The 22,312-nt window shown below is 45.7% G+C and overlaps 1 protein-coding gene across 7 annotated transcripts in view; it reads left to right on the plus strand.

Moving 5' to 3' along the window:
* Positions 1–4,153: 4,153 nt before the first annotated feature.
* Positions 4,154–22,312, plus strand: part of RGL3 (ral guanine nucleotide dissociation stimulator like 3) — a 34,729-nt gene continuing 16,570 nt past the window's right edge. Inside the window, exons 1-7 of one of the 7 annotated variants that reach the window (XM_083593168.1) lie at positions 4,154–4,351; positions 10,182–10,286; positions 11,334–11,548; positions 17,130–17,341; positions 17,989–18,122; positions 19,332–19,547; positions 20,997–21,100. In XM_083593168.1, the coding sequence (XP_083449294.1) occupies positions 4,328–4,351; positions 10,182–10,286; positions 11,334–11,548; positions 17,130–17,341; positions 17,989–18,122; positions 19,332–19,547; positions 20,997–21,100 (1,010 nt within the window). In that variant the 5' untranslated portion in view covers positions 4,154–4,327. Of the gene's footprint in view, positions 4,352–10,181; positions 10,287–11,333; positions 11,562–17,129; positions 17,342–17,988; positions 18,123–19,331; positions 19,548–20,996; positions 21,101–22,312 lie in introns of those variants that run through there. The other 6 variants (XM_083593170.1, XM_083593171.1, XM_083593172.1 and 3 more) reach the window with 6 other exon arrangements.

The following is a 22,312-nucleotide window of genomic DNA, read 5'->3' on the forward strand; positions in this document are numbered from 1 at the left end:
CTGTGCTTTTGTCAGCGATGGGGTGGACTGTAAATAGAGATCAGGCTGGTATTGCAAAGGCTAAGGAAGCAGATGGTTGGGAGGCCAAGCTGTTCATAGGGTTGGCTTTTTGGTGTAAATCTCCTGGATACAGGTTTTTTAAAAAGAAGCCTGGTTAGTTGATGTTAGCCAGACAGGTGTCCCTCAGCTTCTCTGCTAACTGACCATCAGTGGTGATGCCAGATCCATAGTGTGTCGCTGTCATTTCAGACAATCACACCCACTGAAAAATGGTGAATTAAAGGACCAGAAACTGTATTGTGGGATCTCATGTCTCTCTAATCCACATGGTGCACTCCTTCTAACTGGGCTTGGCCCTGGTTTGTTTGTATTGCAAACAAAGAAGAGCATGCAGCCTTCCTTGGTTGTTTAGATCCCATGTTATGTATTGGCTGGGATGCTGCTGTGGAGGCTAAGAATGCCCCCATGGGGGGAGAAAAGGCTCTGAGAGAGCAAAGCTGTGGGGAGGGAGTGGGCTGCAACACCCAGAACAAAAATGCAGAAGGAGTTGGTAGTGGGTGTGCTCAGATAAAGTCGTGTGTGGTCTCGTGGGCAACAGTTCAGCAACTGCTCCAGTAAACGATATCACATAGATTTTCTTTGTACAGTATTTGTTTCTGTCCTGTGTGGCAGAATCATGCAATCATAGAATTGTAGGGTTGGAAGGGACCCCGAAAGTCATCTAGTCCAGCCCCCTGCGATGGAGGAATCTCAACTACAGCATCCATGGCAGATGGCCACCCAACCTCTGCTTGTTGTTTTTGTTGTTTTGTTGTTTAGTCATGTCCGACTCTTCGTGACCCCATGGACCAGAGCACGCCAGGCACTTCTGTCTTCCACTGCCTCCCGCAGTTTGGTCAAACTCATGCTGGTAGCTTCGAGAACACTGCCCAACCATCTCGTCCTCTGTCGTCCCCTTCTCCTTGTGCCCTCAATCTTTCCCAACATCAGGGTCTTTTCCAGGGAGTCTTTTCTCATAAGGTGGCCAAAGTATTGGAGCCTCAGCTTCAGGATCTGTCCTTCTAGTGAGCACTCAGGGCTGATTTCCTTAAGAATAGATAGGTTTGATCTTCTTGCAGTCCATGGGACTCTGCTTAAAAACATCTGCTTAAAAACCTCAAATAAACCTCCCGAGGAAGTCCCTTTCCACTGTCAAATATCTCTTGTCAATTTTGATTTCTATTCTTCCTTTCAGTCTACAAAGACCCTTGGGGCAGCTTCCATTAAAAACAAATCAGATTTATCCAATCACTCGGGGGACTCGCATTGCTCCATGGCAGCATGTCCTCCCCACCCCCATCCCACCCCCTTCATTAACGCTGCAATATTCACTCGGACTGTGTGCACATTAGTGGCATAAAACAAAGTAAGGTTGTTTTCCTCTGCTGTGTTTCAAGTCACATTTGCATGTGGCTGGACACACCAGACAGGGGATAGGGGTGCCCACCTGATGCGCATTACCTGATTTGTTTTCCCACACTTGCAATTCTACCCCCCTCCCCAGCTCCTGTTCAAGGAATCTGCCATCTGCATATGCACAGATGCTGTCTGAACTGAACACAGCTCAGCTTAACTGCATCTTGCATTTTCAAGCTGGATGGAAGTGGGAGGAAGGAATGAAGGAAGATAGTTTCTCAAGAAACTACAGGATACCTATGGATTTTGGCTAACATCATGTGCACTTCAGACACCAGTGGTGGGAGCACACTGGAGCAAGGTGTACCCAGCCTTGTAAGGACAAGTCCCAGTGAACTCAGTGGGACTAATTTTGGAGTAGATTGCGCTGTAAATCATTGTGGCTCTTCTTACTGACTCTCACTGAACTTCTCTTGGACACAGCAAATGTTTCCCACTGCCCAAGAGCAGGGAGGGAAGAGGCAGTTGAAGTGACTTGATGAGTTGCTAAGCCACTAGCAGGTGTTTGACTCCTTTTACGACTCTTGTTTTCATTTTATCATATTACAGTTTTATTGTCGTGATGCCTATTCAGAAGCTGCCCTGGAAACACTCCTGGGCAGCACAGAATTGTGAAAAATATTCTCCTGTCCAGGGACTCGGATCAGATGGCAACAAGGGAATGCCAGGGGTGGACTTTGGTAATTGTTTGTTATTTGACGAGGTCTAAATCTAAATCCTCCCGGTTTACTGCCCTTAGTGACACAAGACCCCCATAAAAGTGTGTGGTCCAAAACTGTACACCAAAAATTCCTCTCCTGCGGACTCCACCCACAACAGCTTCTCACAATGGGCTATGTTAAAGCAAGAGGGCTAATTGAACAGCGTCTGAAGGACTTGGAGCAACAGAACAATCTGGCCATTACGAAGAAACGCTGCCCCCCCCCCTCAGTTTGACTGCCTGGCACCATATTTGTATAAATTAACCATCCCCAAATACAGACGTGCCTTCACATTGGCCAGATTGGATGTGATGCCCTCTGCCGTACTTGAGGGCAGATACCGAAGGATTCCAACCGAGAAGCGACTCTGCCCCTGTGGAGATGGCAGTCTGGAAACAGTGGCTCATGTTCTCCTGTCTTGCCCCCTTTATAAAGACCTGAGGAATGAGATCATCACCCCACTCCTACTTACCATCCCAGGCCGCCCCTCTGAGGCCACATTGTTCTTCCTGTTGTCAGATCAGAATGATCAGACAACAGCAAAGGTTGCTAGGTTTATCAAGGGTGCAATGAGATTAAGGGCCACTATTTGAACGATGGTCTTGGTCATTTGATGGTCCTTTTTATTCATTGTTGTTGTTTTTTAATTGTACATATTGCTTGTTTTATGTTGCTACGGCCGTTGGCTAATGCAAATAAAGTTTATCTATCTATCTATTTGACGAGGCCAAAATTTGGGAACCCCCAAATGGATCTTCACAGTTTTGCGCCCTCTCAGCTCAGCACTCTGTGGGGGTGGGGGGATAGGAAGCCCCCACACTGCCCTAAATCCAGCGCCAACACTCAAGAATGGCAAAAGCGCACACTCCCTGATGAGTGCCAGTTTAGCAAAGCAGCTGAGAAACTACCATTGCAAGCAAGGAAGCCCCGGGTTCAAATCTTCCCTCTGCCACAGGCAACCTAAAAAGGTTTAAACAAGCTACTAGTCTCAACTCTTCCCCTGTCAGCTACTGGGGTGTGTGTGTAACGCTTTGCAGGGTTGGTGTGAAAAATGCTTGCGATGACATCTGTAAATCCCAGCTAATATTCAAAAGCCCCACAACAGGAGTAACCAACATGGCGCCTCCAGGCATTGCAGAACTACAGTTCCCAACTTGCCAAGTATTATGAATTACTCTCTGAATAAGAGTCCTGTGTAATATTGGATTGGACAAAGTGAATATTGTTTATATATAGGAGACAAATGAAGAATCGGAAGTTCTTTACTTTCAGAATTTTATTTTTCCGTCTCAGCCTATTTTCTACACTCTCTTTTTCTTTATTTCTCTCTTTTTCTACTCCTTTCTCTCCCTGTCCCCCTTTTCTTTCTTCATGTTCTTATTGTTATCTAGATCAAAGCCTTAGTTCAGTTAAACCAGGCAGAGGGCCTTCTCAGTAGTGGTGCCCTCCCATCAGATGTCAAGGAAATAAAGAACTATCTGACTTTTAGAAGACATCTGAAGGCAGCCCTGTTTAGGGAAGTTTTTCATATTCGGTGTTTTATCGTATTTTTACTATTTTGTTGGGAACCGCCCAGAGTAGCTGGGGAAACCCAGCCAGATGGGTGGGGTATAAATAAATTATTATTATTATTATTATTATTATTATTATTATTATTATTATTATTATTATGAAATATATTTGATATTAAGCTTTGCAATTTCTCTCTCTCTATTGACCTACTAAAACTTGCTAGAAAAAAAGGGGGGAGCCTTGTGTTAAGAAATAAAAAGTAAGTAGAAATGCCATGGGGAGGAGAGGAGGTTTTTGGGAATATTTTAGGAAAACTTTCTCTTGCGTAGCTCCCTTGGGATTCTACCCCCATCCTTAAGACTCGAAGGAAGAGGTCCCCGGGCACCAGGCGCAATGAGCCAACCTGCAGCGGCCAGCGCTGTAAGGCTGCTCGATCCAGGCCGGGGCGGAGGAGATTTGCACGGCGGCTCCGCCTCCTGCTGCCTCTGAGCTCGCTGGCGAACCGGACGGCTCCCGAGGAGGAGTCCCCAGCCCGGGCAGGAGCTCTCAGCCCCTCCTCGCAACAGGGCCGGGCAAGGCGCCTGCCCCCATCGCCTGCCCCATGCAAAGCCCCGGGAGGGACCGGCCGAGGCTGCTGCTTCCGAGGAGACCCGACGAGGATGGGCAAAGCGGAGATTGCAATGGTAGGGAGGCGAGGCAGGGAGGTTGGGGGTGCAAGGGGGGGGGGCGCAGATGTACAAAAGAGACCGGCTTGCTCCTGGAAGAAGAGGGAATTTCGTAAAGGGCACCTTTTCCCACGCCTGCGCTTCACCTCCAGAATTTCCACTTTCCCCCAGCTCTTGAACCCAAGTCCCGCTGCATTCGCCTCCTTCGACTGTTCTCCAGATAGACAGTTCCCCCCCTCTTATCACGCTTTAATCGTCGGGGGTTAAAGGCTGCCTGAGAAGCAGCCGATCCGCAAGGCAGTTAAGCCGCCGCCAAGTTGCTTAAGGGAGCCCAGGGCGCGTGCCCGCGGGCCTTCGGGTGCTGCGGCGCGTTGGAGCTGATCCTGAACAGGGCTTTGCAGCGGAGGGAAGTCTCCAGGGCTGCAAGCTGAGACGGGAGGGGCTGCAAGACCCTATGCCCATTGAAGTCAACGCGGCTTTGCACAAATCTAGGACTGCTGCTCTGGAAGCCACAGCAAAGGCTGGTACCCTCTCGCCATCTTCCCCCCAATGCCAGCTGCAGAGAAAGTGTTGCACGGCGCAGCTGTGGCTTAAGATGGGAGGGAGGGCTGGCTTTTATGTAGGGTTGTGGTGAAGGTTCGGATATTGAAAGCGTCTCTCAGTGAGAAACAGGAAAGTGCAGAGCATAAACTGAAAAGCAAAAGAACTAACTCCAGAGGCCAAGCTTCTAATCCCTTGCTCTCAAATTCCTTTAATTCACACACACAGCCCTGCTTCTCACGATGCTTCTCCTGGAGAGTGTCATTCAGGATCCGAATCCAGACCCACCCCACCCCCTCCGGTGTTCATAACACCTTCTCTTCACTGGAGATAGGCCAGACATGTGTATCTTTAAATAATGCAGAATATGAAAGAGATATACAAAGAGGGAAACAATATCACCGCATGTTTAAAAAGAGGGACGTGTTTTGGGACTTTGCAGATGGATTTCTAAATATCCTAACATTTATAATATGAATTTCTGGTACGGTATTTGAATTCATAATTTTTATAATACAGTGGTACCTCATACGCTTCAGGTTACTTACGCTTCAGGTTACAGACTCCGCTAACCCAGAAATATTACCTTGGGTTAAGTACTTTGCTTCAGGATGAGAACAGAAATCATGCTCCGGCGGCGGTGCAGCAGCGGGAGGCCCTATTAGCTAAAGTGGTGCTTCAGGTTAAGAACAGTTTCAGGTTAAGTACGGACCTCCGGAACGAATTAAGTACTTAACCTGAGGTACCACTGTATTTGACAACAAGATCCAAAGTGTGTGCATGTACACACAGAGAGAGTTCATATTGTGGCTTTGCAAAATGCTTAAAGTTAGTTGGCAATCATGTACTTTGTGCATCAATAATATTGCTATTATTCACTGATTTTGATATATTCATTATTTTCCTAGTTCAACTCTTAAAGTTAGTTGGCAATCATGCATTTTGTGCATCAATAATGTTGCTGTTAGTCACTGATTTTGATATATTTGTTATTTTCCTAGTTCAACTCTCTCAGTTATAAATGATGTTTCCAAGTAATGCAGAGCCACAGTTTTTAGGGGTGGGGAGAGATAATGGGTGTGTGTGTGTGTGTGTGTGTGTGTGTGTGTGTGTTTAAAGAGATAGATGCCCCTTTTTCGCTTCTGTGCCCCTTCTAGTGAAAGCTGGCAGAGGGCACTTGTGCTGCCTTTGCCTTCAGCCACTGGTACCTGGCACAGAGCAGTGCAGATGGTTGTGGTGTTACATTTCCACCTCTTGCAGGACCGGTCTGGCGGCTCTGCTGAACAGGAAATGTCAAGGAAGGTCACAGGAACGAAGCTGGAGCAACTGGATGGGGTGCAGAGACCAAGCGGGAGGAATTCCTGTCCCCAGGCAGGGCTGCTTTCATCCTTTAGCGCAGTCACGTCCAACTCCCAGGAGACTGCAGAACTGGCAGTGATCTGCCCAGAGTTGCCAAGCTTTTTTAGGGAGCCAAAGTTGTTGAAATTTATCAGGGGGTCCAAGGATTGACCAGGGACATCCCTACGGGACTGTCTCTCCTGGTATGCCCCACAGAGGACCTTAAGGTCCACAAATAACAACACTTTGGAGGTCCCAAGCCGCAAGGTGGTTAGATTGGTCTCAACTAGGGCCAGGGCCTTTTCAGTACTGGCCCCGACTTGGTGGAACGCTCTGTCACAAGAGACTAGGGCCCTGTGGGACTTGACATCTTTTCGCAGGGCCTGCAAGACAGAGCTGTTCCACCTGGCCTTTGGTTTGGACTTAGTCTGACCCTTAAGTTTCCTCCCCTTACGGTTTTGATTTATGGACTACAGTCTTACCTCAGGTTGAATACGCTTCGAGTTGAGCGTGTTCGAGTTGCTCTCCTCGGCAACCCGGAAGTAACGGAGCGTGTTACTTCCGGGTTTCACCGCTTGCGCATGCGCAGACGCTCAAAATGATGTCACACGCATGCGCAGAAGTGGTGAAAAGCAAAGCGCACGTGTGCAGACGTGTCGTCACTAGTTACGTTTACTTCTAGATGCGAACGGGTCTCCGGAACAGATCCCGTTCGTATCTAGAGGTACCACTGTACTCTTAAAATGAGGCTGCATTTTAAATTGTATTTTAATAATCTGGTTTTTGTTTGTTTGTTTGTTTGTTCCCCCCCATTATGTTTTATTGTAATTTTATTGGTGTTAGCTGCCGGGGAGGGCAGGGTACAAATAAAAATTTATCGATCGCAATATAATAATAATATAATAATAATATAATAATAATATAACCTAATATAATATAATATAAATTATTATTATTATATTGTGATCGACTTGTTTTAGTAGGTCTCCCCCATCTCATATTACCTGGATAGGAGGGGGTTCAGCTTGGTGGGAGGGCATGGAACTCCTCGATTCCACTCTGAGTCCAGATATCATCGCTCCAGGAGAGGAAGGAAGGAACAGTCTGGTCCTTCCTACACCCAAATCAAAGAGTACTTTTCTCCTGTGTACAGACAACATTGGTAGCATGACCGCAATTGCATTCTTCTTCCCTGTGTGCTTTTCTAAGCAGCAGCAACCACTGGGGATAAAGCTTTTGACAGGCAGAGTGGGAAAAGCTGCTATGTCAGGTTGCTGTTAAACAAAGCAAAACAAAAGCACAAGAGCAGGGACAGAAAAAGAGGCCGCCCCATAGGTACACATTCAGGGAGTGAATCCAAGGAGCGATCTCAGTGCCAGATTTACGTATAAACTAAACAAGCTATAGCTTAGGGCCACACTCTATTGGGCCCCCCCAAAAAAAGTAAAGGAAAAAAAAACCTGGATGTACATTTCCAAAATATAAGATAAAAAAACAAATAAAATAAAACCTACATACAGCAACAGTGTTTTGTGTTGTGTAGGCTCCTATGATGTAAGTAATGGGCCCCGCCTGCTAGCCTGCTCCCTAAAATATCACTGGCTTGCTCATTTCTGTATACAGTGGTACCTTGGTTCTCAAACTTAATCTGTTCCAGAAGTCTGTTCCCAAAGGTACCATTGTAGTGTCATCCTTAGAAAGTGTATACAGTGGTACCTCGGGTTACATACGCTTCAGGTTACATATGCTTCAGGTTACAGACTCCGCTAACCCAGAAATAGTACCTCAGGTTAAGAACTTTGCTTCAGGATGAGAACAGAAATTGTGCTCCGGCGGCGCGACAGCAGCGGGAGGCCCCATTAGCTAAAGTGGTACCTCAGGTTAAGAACAGTTTCAGGTTAAGAACAGACCTCTGGAACGAATTAAGTTTTTAACCCGAGGTACCACTGTATTCACATGGGTGCAGAGGGGGAAATGGAAAGCTTACGATGGGACTAAATGATTGAGAAACGCCAAAAGCGTAGTGTGCAATGATTCAATTGCAGCTTAAAATGTATGCAAAACAAGCATGTGACCATTCACAACAGCAGTAACCTGTGATGACAACACAAGCTTCTTAGCAGCGTTAAATCAGGGCCAGACTAAAAGTGACTTGCATTGTGTAGCTGGCCTTTGTTTTGCAAATAGGTGGCGTGAGGTGGGGGCCCCCAGCCAGAATAGCAGCTCCCTGCAGCTACACTGTGTGTGGTTGGTTTTAGGCCAGGGGTTGGCAAGGTTTACTTCGCCTGGGTAGGTTCACTCCAGCGGAGATCCTTCGGGGGCTGGATTGTGCGTGTGCATAAGCTCCCACGCCCGCAATTTCCAGTGTGTGCATCTGTGCAGACACGATTTCCAGCCCCTGCGCCTGTGCAGACGCGATTTCCAGTGCTGCGGAAGAGAGTCCCCATGCCGCGCTGCGCCGGCTTAGTGCATCGAGTGGGAACTCACCAAGCAGGCAGCTCGGTTCGGGGGTGGCTCGTGGGCCGGTTAAACGACTCCCGTGGGCCGCTTGTGGCCCACGGGCCTTAGGTTGCCTACCTCTGGTTTAGGCTGGCCTTTGATGCTGAGGGTTGAGTTGGGAAAGGACAGGTAATCAAAGTGAAGGAGATGAAGCCTTCTTCTCTTTGACTGACCGTGGAACGTTGGTCAATTAATAACAGCCTTGAGTCCGCAAGCTCCATCCGTGGCACAAGCAGCCTACGGAAAGGTGAAAACATCGCAGAAATCCAGACAGTGCTGTCTCTCTGAGCCACCAAGTATGATGCCTGAATCACTGTGATAAACAATGATGGCCATACTTGCTCGCTGAGCACTACAGTGGTACCTCAGGTTAAGTACTTAATTCGTTCTGGAGGTCCGCTCTTAACCTGAAACTGTTCTTAACCTAAAGCACCACTTTAGCTAATGGGGCCTCCTGCTGCTGCCGCGCCACCGGAGCCCGATTTCTGTTCTCATCCTGAAGCAAAGTTCTTAACCTGAAGCACTATTTCTGGGTTAGCGGAGTCTGTAACCTGAAGCGTATGTAACCTGAAGCGTATGTAACCTGAGGTACCACTGTAAATAGGAAACAGGACAGAGATTTGCCCCTCGTCCATGCATAAGCCTCTTTTCTCACCCCCAGAAATCTCCTGTGCAGCTGTGCCCTGAGCCTTTTCCTTTGTTCTGAAGATGGAAAAGCAAACCTGCCAGTCTTCCTTCTCTGATAGTGGTACTCCATTCCCTTGCGCACTTCGCACAAGTTTATTTGTTACTTATTTATTTTTAGAACATATACCCCAGCTTTCCCTATTGGATGTTCAAGGCAGCTAATACTGACAAAACAACGTAACTGCCACACCATACAACAAAATAAGATCAGGGCCAGCTCAATATATTTTGCTGCCTGAGGCAAGATGGCTCCTCCTGCAATTCCATGCACGGGAATGTGACTAGACTGGCTGTTGAATAGTACTTCAATTCTGGCTGCCTTCATCACACCTGGGACTAGTTTAGGGGGTACAAGAATGACCACATGGTACACACAGCTCCAGCATCTCACTACTGCTCTCTGCTCCCCAACATCTACCTCTGAATGGGCGGAAGCCTCCCTTTACCTGACAATAACATTTTCTTGGCTCCCAGCTCAATTCTTCCAGCCCAGTTTAGACCTTGCTCTACACGACTGGTCCCCAATTAGCTAAGTACTGCAGACCCCCTGTTTTTTTCAAGAGGCAAGCCCTGGGCCTCCTACTTCTGAAAAATTTGATATCTCTATTGTAGCTTTTGATATGTGAATGGTGCCACGGCCCCCCCAGGTGAGCTATACGGACCCCCTGGCTTCTGCAGACCACCAGCTGGGAACCCCTGCTCTACATTGCATATGCATATGCTTCCAAGAAGCCAAAAAGCTGTGTCTTAGTTCTGCTTCTGTTTCTTTTCTGCCTCTCCCCAGACACCCCTTCAGCAGTGGGGTGAAGAGGCAGAAGATGGGGCCATCTACAGCATCATCCTTCACCGAGTGAGGGCAGAGCCCATCGCCAACAGATCGTGTCAGCTGGTATGTGGCAGCTTCCCTTACAGGGAACACCGGATCCCTCCTTCTATGCTAAACTGGTTTTTATTATTGGACAGCAGAGGGGACACATGCACGGAAAGTCATGTCTCCCTCATGCGTGCAAGCATGACAAGGATCTCTCCTCTCTTTCCCTTGCTCCATCTGGTACGCAGACTGAGACCCAACCTGCCCGCGGACTGTTTCGCCAGAGTGGTGCATGCTCTAGTTATCTCCCGCTTGGACTACTGCAATGCGCTCTACATGGGGCTACCTTTGAAGGTGACCCGGAAACTGCAATTAATCCAGAATGCAGCAGCAAGACTGGTGACTGGGAGTGGCTGCCGAGACCACACTGAGCTACCATTGACTCCCAGTATGTTTCTGAGCACAATTCAAAGTGTTGGTGCTGACCTTTAAAGCCCTGAACTGCCTCAGCCCAGTATACCTGAAGGAGCGTCTCCACCCCCATCGTTCAGCCCGGACACTGAGGTCCAGCTCCGAGGGCCTTCTGGAGTTCCTTCACTGTGAGAAGTGAGGTTACAGGGAACCAGGCAGAGGGCCTTCTCGGTAGTGGAATGCCCTCCCGTCAGATGTCAAGGAAATAAACAAATATCTGACTTTTAGAAGACATCTGAAGGCAGCCCTGTTTAGGGAAGTTTTTAATGTTGATGTTTTAGCGTGTTTTTAATGTTCTGTTGGGAGCCGCCCAGAGTGGCTGGGGAAGCCTAGCCAGATGGGCAGAGTATAAATAACAAATTATTATTATATTATTATTACTGCAAATTTGGGGATTTGTGGTAACCTTTTCAGAAGTGATGGGAATGATTGGAATCTCCTGTAACAAAGGCAAGATAACTCCACAAGTATCAGATTTTCCATGTTAACTAATCTGATTTTTCACAAATAGGGTTGGTTTTTTTAACTGTGCAGTTCCCACTGAAGGCAGGTTGCACCTCTACCCTGTGTATTAGACAGTGATAAGCACCTCTTCAATAGGTGTCAGCTATGTGAGTTCCTCCCACCTCATCATGCCTGTCCCTTTCCCAACAGGATGCCTCCAGCACACCAGAGTGTCCCTTTGTACAGTACCGCACGTGCAAGAAGCGCCTGTTGCGGGCTGCTACACTCCCCAGGCTGGTGGAGTGGCTGGTGTCTGCCGATGTGGAGGGTGACCGTGGCTACGTGCCCAGCTTCCTGGCCACCTACCGGGCCTTCGCCAACCCTGCGCAGGTGCTGGATCTGCTGCTGCCACTGGGACCGGACAAGTGAGGCACAAGGGTAGGAGGTGGGTGGTTTGGGCAGGAGGAAAATGCTGGACAAGGTGTGCTCCCGAATCAGGAGCCCGGGGAAGGGCTGGTTCTTGATTCTGGCAGTGCAGCGAATTGGGGCGGGAAAAGCAATTCTAACCTGGCAGGGTATCAGAGTGATGCCCACCTTCCTTTTCTTTTCTTTTCTCCCCCCCCCAATAATTTTTATTAAGTTTCATACAAATAAAGCACATACTGTAAAACAAATATAATAATAATAATAATACTAATATATAACAAATGGAACTAATAAGACATAGGAAAAAATATAACAACAAACACATAAACAACAAAATTAATTGATTAATTGAACTTCCAGTCTCATAAACATATTATTTGACTTCCTCTAGTCCCTCCTGTCTGAATTTCCTTGTATCTGAGTGTAACAGCTTTCCAATATCATTATTCAGAAACAATATTGCATTTATAATCAGATTTCTTATCTTTTCTAGATCTCATTTATTTAACTAACTCCTAATTTAATCCTAGGCCTGTTTAGTACTTTCAAGTAACTTCTAATTTTTAATATTACAATATTTATTCAAATCGTCTTTAAATTTTTTCCAATCTTCTTGATATTCCTCTTCTTTCTGATCGCGGATCCTTCCAGTAAGGTCAGCTAGCTCCATAAAGTCCATCATCTTCATCTGCCAATCTTCCACATTTGGTAATTCTTGCGTTTTCCACTTCTTGGCTATTAAAATTCGAGCAGCGGTTGTGGCATACAAAAATACCTTTACATCTTTCTTGGGCAATTCAAGACCTGTTATTCTGAGGAGAAAGGCCTCTGGTTTCTTTATAAATGTATATTTCATCATTTTTTAAAATTCATTATAAATCTTTTCCCAGAAGTCTTTCACCTTGGGACAAGTCCACCACATGTGATAAAAGGTACCTTCCTTTTCTTTACATTTCCAACATAAATTATCACAGTTATGATAAATCTTAGCTAATGCCCACCTTGCTTTTCGCCCTGTAGACATGTATGTATTGGGCGAATTTATTTGTCTCATGCAATTAAGTGTTCTTTGGAAAGGGGATATATAGACATGTGGGTGCAGTACGTATTATTGTCATTGAAATTCTACTCAATATTGATCCAGAGCAGAACTCCCAATGTATAGTTAGCAGAGTGAAAACTTAAACACGTTGCAGGATTCCCAAAACATAGACCAGAGGCAATTAATATTTCATCCAGCAGAGTTTTACTGCTACTGAAGGCAAATGAGCATAATGGTCACAAATCCAATACATTCAGGATTGGCACTGCCCATGAGAAATCCAGTTGCAGCAGACTTGACTTACACTTACAATAATAAGTCTTAACCTTCACACTAAGCATACTATGTACAGAACACCATACCAGAAGGAAAAGAGATAGAAAGAGAAAGTGAAACCCAGGCTCCTTCTGGCCTCACTATTATAGTCCACATGACCTTGACAGAAGAGATAACAGGACCAGTTTAAGCCAGCTGTACTCAGCTTCTCTGAAGGAATAACCCAAACAACAGGAACCTTCTGCTTGTTTCTTTCACACAGAGAAGCTTCCAGAACCCTCTTGAATTAAGTAGAATAGGAAAGATCTCTACACATCAGATCAACACATTCTGTAATAAGAAATGCAAACTGACAGATATAGGCAGTGCTTTTCCCCCTCAAAAAATGTTTAGGGGTACTCTCAGTTGGACTAAAAAACCCCACCATTTTATAGTTCAAATTGGGAAAAATAAAGACAAATAAATGGACAAAAGTACAAAGATTCACAAAATGTTTAGGGGTATGCATCTCCCTGAGTCCCCCCAGGAAAAAAGGACTGGATATAGGAATAAAATACAGTGGAACCTTGGTTGTCGAATGTAATCCGTTCTGGAAGACTGTTCAACTTCCAAAACACTTGACAACTGAGGCACAATGGGTGGTCGGGGAATTCAACTGAAAAAAATTGAGAAACGTGCCTTAGAAGCTGTTTGACTTCCGAGGCGTATTCGAAAACGGAAGCAATTACTTCTGGGTTTTTGGCATTCGGGTTCCGAAACATTTGGTTTCCGAGATGCTCGAAATCCGAGGTTCTACTGTACAGGCAGTGACTGTTTCAGGTGCATCCAATATGTGTGCAGCTGAGGACGCGGGCATCGTTCCGAACCCAGGAATGACCCCCAAAAAGGGGGTAGAAAAGGGCAGGGGTGGAACAGGGTGTTTGCGGACTTTCACATCAAATATATGTGATTTCACTTAAGAGCAGGGTACCTTGGAATGTGGCCTCTGTGGACTTCCGGGGTGGCGCCATCGGCAATGGCAGACTCCCTCTGAACTGGAGGGACCAGCTCTGCGCGAAACGGGTCTTTTCCGCTACGGCGAAGCGGGGACCCTTTAAAAAATCACAGGCGGATGAAGCCTGTGACCATGGGACTCGGCGGGCACCTTTAGCACCCCCCCAACCCGCAAAGGAACCCATAAACGGGCTCCGAAGCGAAGAGGGGGGAAGTGGCGCGGTGCTGTGAGTCTACTGCTTTTTCCGTGGAGCGAAGCCGCATAGCCGTTGCCGGAGAGCACTGCCTTTTTCCTGGGACAATTTGGCACCTAAAGAATCACCCGTGAGTACTTAAAACTCGAACAATTGGATTTTAAATAAGGATCGGCCAGCAGAGAGGAATTGGACTTAAAATTTACTTCAATTTGGTACTGAAACGGGAAGGTCTAAACAGGAAGTCAGCCTTCCGTTTCTTTGTAGTCAGAATAAAGCAAAGACAACGTAACTAGAGCATAGAAATTCACTTTTAAAAGACTGGCTTTCATCATTTAAAATCGTGGAACCCCCCTTCGGTAGCAGGAGAAGAAGGGGGATCTCTTTTTGGATTGTTTAAACCTGCAGAAGTGAGTTTAAAGTAAAGTAACTTTCCACCGTCCTGATCCTGGAGCGGAGTGTCAGGACTGACGTTTGAAGCTCATTGACCAGAGACAAATGTTTTTGACAGATAGTTAAAAGAAAAGTAGCATAGTGACTCCATTGTTTCCTTTCGCATTTTAAAGGAACAAATATTGTCTGAATATTTTAAAAAAGAAACTTTGTTGCTATTGTTCTTAAAAGAAAGAATAAACAAGTTGTCCCCCTAGAGGGAGACTGTGAAATTGTAACCAACTTCAGGAGCTTGCAGCTGTTACAGATTACAATCGTGGGAAAGGACTCGTGACCTTGCAGGACAATGTTTTCAGAAGCTCTGTTGGGTGCTTTCTGTAAAATAAATGCCCTATTGGATCAGCTAAGCCAGAAGACGGACTTGATGACTAATGCGACCAGAAATTTTGAACAGGCAGTAGGAAACTACATGGAGCCTACCCAGGAATTAAAACAGGAGTGTGCCATGACAGCACAGATGAGAGAAGAGGATATTGCTGAACCCTGGGTGTCAGAAATGGAGGGAGCTGCGGCCCTGCAGGATCATGAGCCTCTGGATTCAATAAATGAATTTGGAAAAAACCAGATGTGGAAAGATAAAGTTAGGTTTGGTTTCGAAATGGGGGGTTGGAATGACCCTCCCATGCCGGGATGTTTGGACTTTCTGAGTCTGGTAATGGGCCGTCAGATGTTTGGAGCTGTGGGGGCTTTTAATTTTGGAGGGAATCTGAAACAGGTGTTTAAATATCACATGGAGTTTAGTCTGGACTATGGAAATGGGGCTGATTTGTTGAAAAGGGTCAAAAATATTACTAAGCTGGAGTTCCTACGAGTGGAAGGAAAATATGAAGAAGAGTCGCGGAAGGGACATGGAAGAGACTTGAGGGCCTCGGATATAAGGACACCAGGTTAATGCGCTAGATAAACGGGACAAAAAGGACTGACAAAATCCGGAACCAGGAGGAAGGGACGCTGGATGTAGATTGGATTGTTTTACTTGTTTTTCTTTTATCATTAGAACTGCTTTAAAATAATTGATGAATGCTAGAAAAATGTTGAAGGGGAACTACTTGGTTCTAGTAAAAATGTTTAAAGAATTAGGTTAATGGTATGGTTATGAGAAGTCGGTAAAAATAAGATTTAAGTTCTAAGTTTTAAGGTTTGCTATAAGACAAGATGAAAATAGATCAAGATAATGTAAGGACAAAATATTATGAACTATGGATAGGATTTGCTGTGATAATTATTAACCAGGATACAAGAAAGGGGAGGAGGAGGAGGTCAAAGAAAGAAGGTAATGAAAGTTAAAAACTTGAGAATGATGGATGTATTCTTTCTTTCCATTTTTGTGTTTTGTTTTTTTATTTTTTATTTTTTATAATTTTAAAAAATCTTTAATAAATATTATTTTTTTAAAAAAAGAATGTGGCCTCTGTGTAAAGAGGGAGTTGTCTGTAATGAGATGCCAGATGGGCAGTGAAGCTTGGTGAAGTCCGAGCAGCACAATCTGGCAGGATGCTTAAGGAGGGCACCCTCAGGAAGAAATCCTGGTGAAGGCAGCATGGAATCATCGACTCATAGAGTTAGAAGGGACCCCTGGGGTCCTCTAGTCCAACCCTCTACAGTTCAGGAATCTCAACTCAAGCATCCAGGACAGATGGCAATCCAACCTCTGCTTAAGAACCCCAAAGGAAGGAGAGTGCACCTTCCAAGGTAGTCCGTTCTGCTGTTGAACAGCAGGCAGCTTATCTGGGACAGGAAGGGTTAAGGCAGCCTTTCTCAACCTGTGGGTCCCCAGATGTTTTGGGACTACAACTCCCATCATCCCTAGCTAGCAAGGCCAGAGCTCAGGGATGATGGGAGTTGTAGTCCAACAACATCTGGGGACCCACAGGTTGAGAACCACTGGGTTAGGGGCACCGGGGGGGTGGGGAGAGACAGGGGTCAGCAACCTTTTTCAGCTGTGGGCCAGTTCACCGTCCCTCAGGCCATGTGGTGGGCCGGACTATATTTTTTTTGGGGGGGGGGAATGAACGAATTCCTATGCCCCACTGTCAGGGAACTGCCATCGGAACTAGAGGAGGAGGAGGCGAGGCTCCACAGCGATGCTGGAGAGGGGCCAAGCAGGGAGAGAGGCAGGTCTCCGGCTGGGGAAGAAAATCAGCGCAACACCAGGGATAGAGGGGGGCCGATGGGGAAAGCGGAGAGGAGGCTCCAGGACTCTTCGCAGGAGACCAGCGAGGAGAGCACAGGTCCTCCGCTGCCCACACCCACCCTGCGCAGAAGACTTCCGCGCAGGGAAAGTAGGCGGCGACTTGGCGTCAAAGAACTTCTTTGCTGGAAGAGGTTCAAGAAACGCCCACTGACGGATTCTGCCAGCGACTGAACAGCCACGGAGGGGATGGCTGTCCAGAGAGAAACGGTTTAACCAGGCAACCTAGCCCAGAGCGGCGGTAACTTACGCACAAGCAACCCCTAAAGCCATTACACCCACAAATAACCCAGAGATGCACAGTTCCAGGTTAAGAACAGTTTCAGGTTAAGAAAGGACCTCCAGAACGAATTAAGTTCTTAACCCGAGGTACCACTGTACGTGTGTTTGTGTATGGTTGGGACCTGACTCTGTTTCCCTTCCGGTTGCAGGGCAGTGCTGCACGTATTGAAACTCTGGCTGCAGAATCACCCGGAGGATTTCTGGGAGCCCCCCCAGCATCCCAACCTGCAGAGAACCTTGAGCTTTTTGCACCAATCTTCTCGTGACTCCCCAGCGTGTGCTTTGGCAGAGGGGCTGTGGCAGTCCCACAAAGACGACAAGGAGGAGGAGCACAGGAGGGCAGGTGCTGCTGAGGCAGAAGGTAAGGATTTCCCCTGCCCTGGAGACATGACGGCCTAGAGCAAAGGACCTACCAAAGTTTGTGGCTCAGGTCCAGCTCCCATCCCCACCAATGACCTCAGCTCCTCAGCCACATGCAGTTGTCTTCAGGGCCATCCTATTCAGCCTATTAGATGGCATGTCTGCATAATAATAATAATAATAATAATAATAATAATAATAATAATAATAATTATTATTATTATTATTTATATCTCGCCCATTTGGCTGGGTTTCCCCAGCCACTCTGGGTGGCTCCCAACCGAATATTAAAAACACAATACAGCATTAAACATTAAAAACTTCCCCAAACAGGGCTGCCTTCAGATGTCTTTTGAAAGTCATATAGTTGTTTATTTCCTTGACATCTGATGGGAGGGTGTTCCACAGGGCAGGTGCCACTACCGAGAAGGCCCTCTGCCTGGTTCCCTGTAACTTCACTTCTCGCTGTGAGGGAACCGCCAGAAGGCCCTCAGAGCTGGACCTGGAGTAATCACAGAAAAAACAATGTCTTGGCTTTCATTTTACCAGAAAGGCACATGGGTTAGGCAAGGAAGGGCTTCTTCTTCCTTTGTCAGGGTTGGGCTTGCGCACACTCACTCAGGTGGCCCTTGTCTCACTGCCCGACAGGAGGGGAACCCACAGGGATGGGGCTGCCACAGGTGATCGGAGAAGTAGCTGGGACAGGTGACTGTGAGGAGACACCAGCCCTTCTGTCCTTCTCGGTGAATGAAGTAGCTGAACAGCTGACCCTGATGGATGCGGTGAGTAAGAGGGGTCAGGGATGGCAAAATGCTTTGGGAAGAAGAAAACAGCATTAATGGGGGGAGTGGTGTGGCTCTCAGACTCTTAAATTTTATTTCCAGCCAGGGTGGATTTGATTTAAATAAAATCAATTTAAATCACGATTTAAATCACTAGTCATTAAGAGTTGATTTAAATCATTTTTTTATGGAAAGACTCATTCTTGCTGGTACAGTCATACCTCGTTACGTCTGCTTCATGTTACGTTCTTTCAAGTTATGTCCCACGGCAACCCGGAAGTACCAGAAAGAGTTACTTCAAGGTTTTGCCGCATGCGCAGAAGCGCAAAATGATGTCTCGTGCATGCGCAGAAGCGGCGAATCGCAACCTGTGCATGCGCAGACGCGCCACTGCGAGTTGCGCTCTTTTCATGTTGCGAACGGGCCTCTGGAACGGATACCGTTCGCAACCAGAGGTACCACTGTATAATCTTAATATTTACAACCAGATGAAGGTTTCATTTTCGGAATAATAAATTTTTAGAATAGTTTTTACAGTTATATCAAAAATTACTGACTTGATTATACTATTAGAAATACATAGACAGATGCTTTTGAAATTATTGTGAGGTTTATTAAGTTAACTGTTTATATTTGGACAACTTTTCCCCTGTATTTTATTGGAAGGAGAAATATAATCATTTCCTTAATAACAATTTGAACAATTTATTTAACTTAAACAATAACATTATAGCATAAGTATCCATGTTTGTTAACTGATGTGGTTAAACAATTAAAAAAAACTTAGACTGAGTTTTAGCACTCATGAAAAACTTAAAACAAATCCTTATTTCCTGATGAATAGCCTTTGGACTATAATGTAACTTAACTAGAAAACTGTCTTTAGAAAGATTTTTCCTCCAGAAGCATTTTATTTTAAGAATCCAATTTAAATCAAGCTGTCTGTGGACAAACGCCGGCTCCCTCGGCCTGAAAGCGAGATGAGCACTGCAACCCCATAGTCGCCTTTGACTGGACTTAACCATCCAGGGGTCCTTTACCTTTACCTTTTACCCTATATATAGTTTATGGTTCAATGGCAGAGAGTTGACTTCGGAACTTGGAGACCTGATCCATGGTCCAAAGTCCTACCCTACTTCTGCAGTGGTTGCGCTGAGTGGCATTGGGGTGGTCTTCTCTCTCATCCTCCCTCTCATTCTCCTTCCCCAGGAACTCTTCCGAGCAGTGCGGCCCTTCCACTGCCTGGGCTGCGTGTGGTCGCAACGAGACAAGAAGGAGAATCAGCACGTGGCTCCCAGCGTCCGAGCCACTGTGGCCCAGTTCAATGCAGTCACTAGCTGTGTCATTGCATCTGTACTGGGAGACCTGACTCTACGCTTTCCCCAGCGGGCACACCTGCTAGAGAAATGGATCGACATTGCCCAGGTAAGAGCTTCTGTGTCCAGTGAGCTAGCTGGCCTTAGTTTTCCTTGTTTCCTTAGCCCTGCCTCTACAGTGGTACCTTGGTTCTCAAACTTAATCCGTTCCAGAAGTCCGTTCCAAAACCAAAGTGTTCCAAAACTAAGGCGTGCTTTCCCATAGAAAGTAATGCAAAATGGATTAATCCGTTCCAGACTTTCAAAAACAACCCCTAACATAGCAATTTAACATGAATTTTACTATCTAATTGATCCATAAAATGAAAGCAGTAAACAATGTACTGCAGTCACACAATCAATCAATCAATCAATCAGTAGTTGAACTGGGTTCCACACAGTCTCAAAAAGAAAAACAAAGAGTCGCAAAAACTAAAACGCAAAATAAATAGCAAAAACAGACAGACCTCAGCGTAACACTCAAAACAGAAGTGTGGCACTCAAAATGAAGCACGTTCAGCTTCCGAAAAGAGTTCCCAAACTGGAACACTTACTTCCTGGTTTACAGTGTTTGGGTTCCAAGTTGTTTGAGTACCAAGGCGTTTGAGATTCAAGGTACCACTGTACTCCTGTCGGCACACAAACCAACATATGGGATTGTACCTCCAGCCAGCTCACTGGTTCTCCACAATTTGTGAATATTACAAAAATGGGCCTACATAATAGCTGCACAAGCCAAAGGCACAGACCCCCTCAGCTTTTCATTGCAAAAGTAACAGACATGCTGACAATGTAAACTTACAGTTACAGATAGGTAGCCGTGTTGGTCTGCCATAGTCAAAACAAAAAATTTTTTTTCCTTCCAGTAGCACCTTAAAGACCAACTAAGTTAGTTCTTGGTATGAGCTTTCGTGTGCATGCACACTTCTTCAGATATCTGTATCTGAAGAAGTGTGCATGCACACGAAAGCTCATACCAAGAACTAACTTAGTTGGTCTTTAAGGTGCTACTGGAATGTAAACTTAAGATGATATATAAAAATATAGCCAAAGCAAGTGGCATTAAAGTGAGGAACGCTAATTGATTTGAAGAATGTTTAATTATCATCTGCCTTCTAACTGATCTGTCAGTTTAATTGAATGTAAATACATGTGTACCTTATCAAAACCTCAGTATTGTGGGTGTTGAGATACTGACAAGTGCAAGATTACTTGACTTTCTTTTACTAAATAAAAACTGCCAGCTATTGTAAGAAGATAGGGTCTTCTTTCTTCTGCATTATGGTAATAGCCTGCACAATGGCCATGTTTTCTCTTGAGTCACAGTCCACACGTTAAAAATGGTTTGATTATCAACTAAATGAATCAAAAGCTTGCAGCCTTACTCAAAATGCAGCAACTGCTTTGCAGTCAAATCTTTAATCAATCCAATCGCTGGCGTTAAATCCTACCCCTTTCTTACTGAAATATTTCTCATTTCCCCACTCCCAATTCCCCAAATGATACGCCTGCCCTCCAGCGATGTCGGGCCCTCCGGAATTTCTCCTCGCTGCATGCCATCCTCTCTGCCCTACAGTCTAACTCCATCTACCGACTGAAGCGGACGTGGGCTGCTGTACACAGGTGAGGTTTTTGGTGGCACCATTTTTCCCTAGAAGAAAAGCCCTGGTTAAAAGTGTGGCACTTTTTTTTCTTTAACCATCTTTATGGAAAGCTCAAAGAGTACATAATTATATGTGCACTAAACATTGTGAGACATAAATAAAAGAGAGAAAAGGAAAAAGAGAAACAGAACCCGTGTAGAAGGGGGGGAAAGGGGGGGCAAAAAACTATACATTTTACAAGATCATTATTGCACTTCACCAAATATTACAGTATTTGTAAGAATGGATTCCAAATATCATTGAATTTGTCCATGGCAAGTCTGTATTTATATGCGGGTTGTTCATATGTTGCGAGTTTGTATACTGTAAGTCTTCAATCCAATCATAGAAAGAAGCCTCATTTTTATTTTTTCCAGTTCACCAGTATCAGTCTTTTTCCTGTGGTAAGGGCACGGGGAGTCCACTCGTATTGTCCTTTTGTAAGGTTCCATGTGCTGGGTATATAATTCAAGAGGATATTTTGCTCTGTAAATGTAAAGTTGTTCCGTACAGTTCTGTTGATGGTTTCAGTTACCTTCTGCCCAAAATCTTTCAATATAGGACAATGAAAAAAACATGTTTTAGAGAAGCTTTATCCCTGTTGCATCACCAACAGTTAGATACCTTAGATAGCCCTTTTTAAAAACAAACGTAATGGGGTCCACTATATTCTAAATATTATTTTTTTGTTGTATGAGCCTCAATTTAAGGCCAGAGGCACCTTTGTTATAGCAATTAAAACAGTTTTCCACTGTGTGGCACTTATTGTAACAACTTCATGGTGAGTACCAGCACCTTTTTTCCCCCTAAAAGAAAAACATTGGAAAAGGGTTAGGGAAAAGGCTGGATCGGGACGCGGGTGGCGCTGTGGGTTAAACCACAGAGCCTAGGACTTGCCAATCAGAACGTCGACGGTTCGAATCCCCACGATGGGGTGAGCTCCCGTTGCTCGGTCCCTGCTCCTGCCAACCTAGCAGTTCAAAAGCACATCAAAGTGCAAGTAGATAAATAGGTACTGCTCCGGCAAGAAGGTAAACGGCGTTTCTGTGTGCTGCTCTAAGCCAGAAGTGGCTTAGTCATGATGGCCACAGGACCCGGAAGCTGTATGCCAGCTCCCTCGGCCAATAAAGTGAGATGAGCGCCACAACCCCAGAGTCAGCCACGACTGGACCTAATGGTCAGGGGTCCCTTT

Source organism: Podarcis filfolensis, assembly GCF_964270895.1.
Source record: "Podarcis filfolensis genome assembly, chromosome: 17".
Classification (NCBI taxonomy): domain Eukaryota; kingdom Metazoa; phylum Chordata; class Lepidosauria; order Squamata; family Lacertidae; genus Podarcis; species Podarcis filfolensis.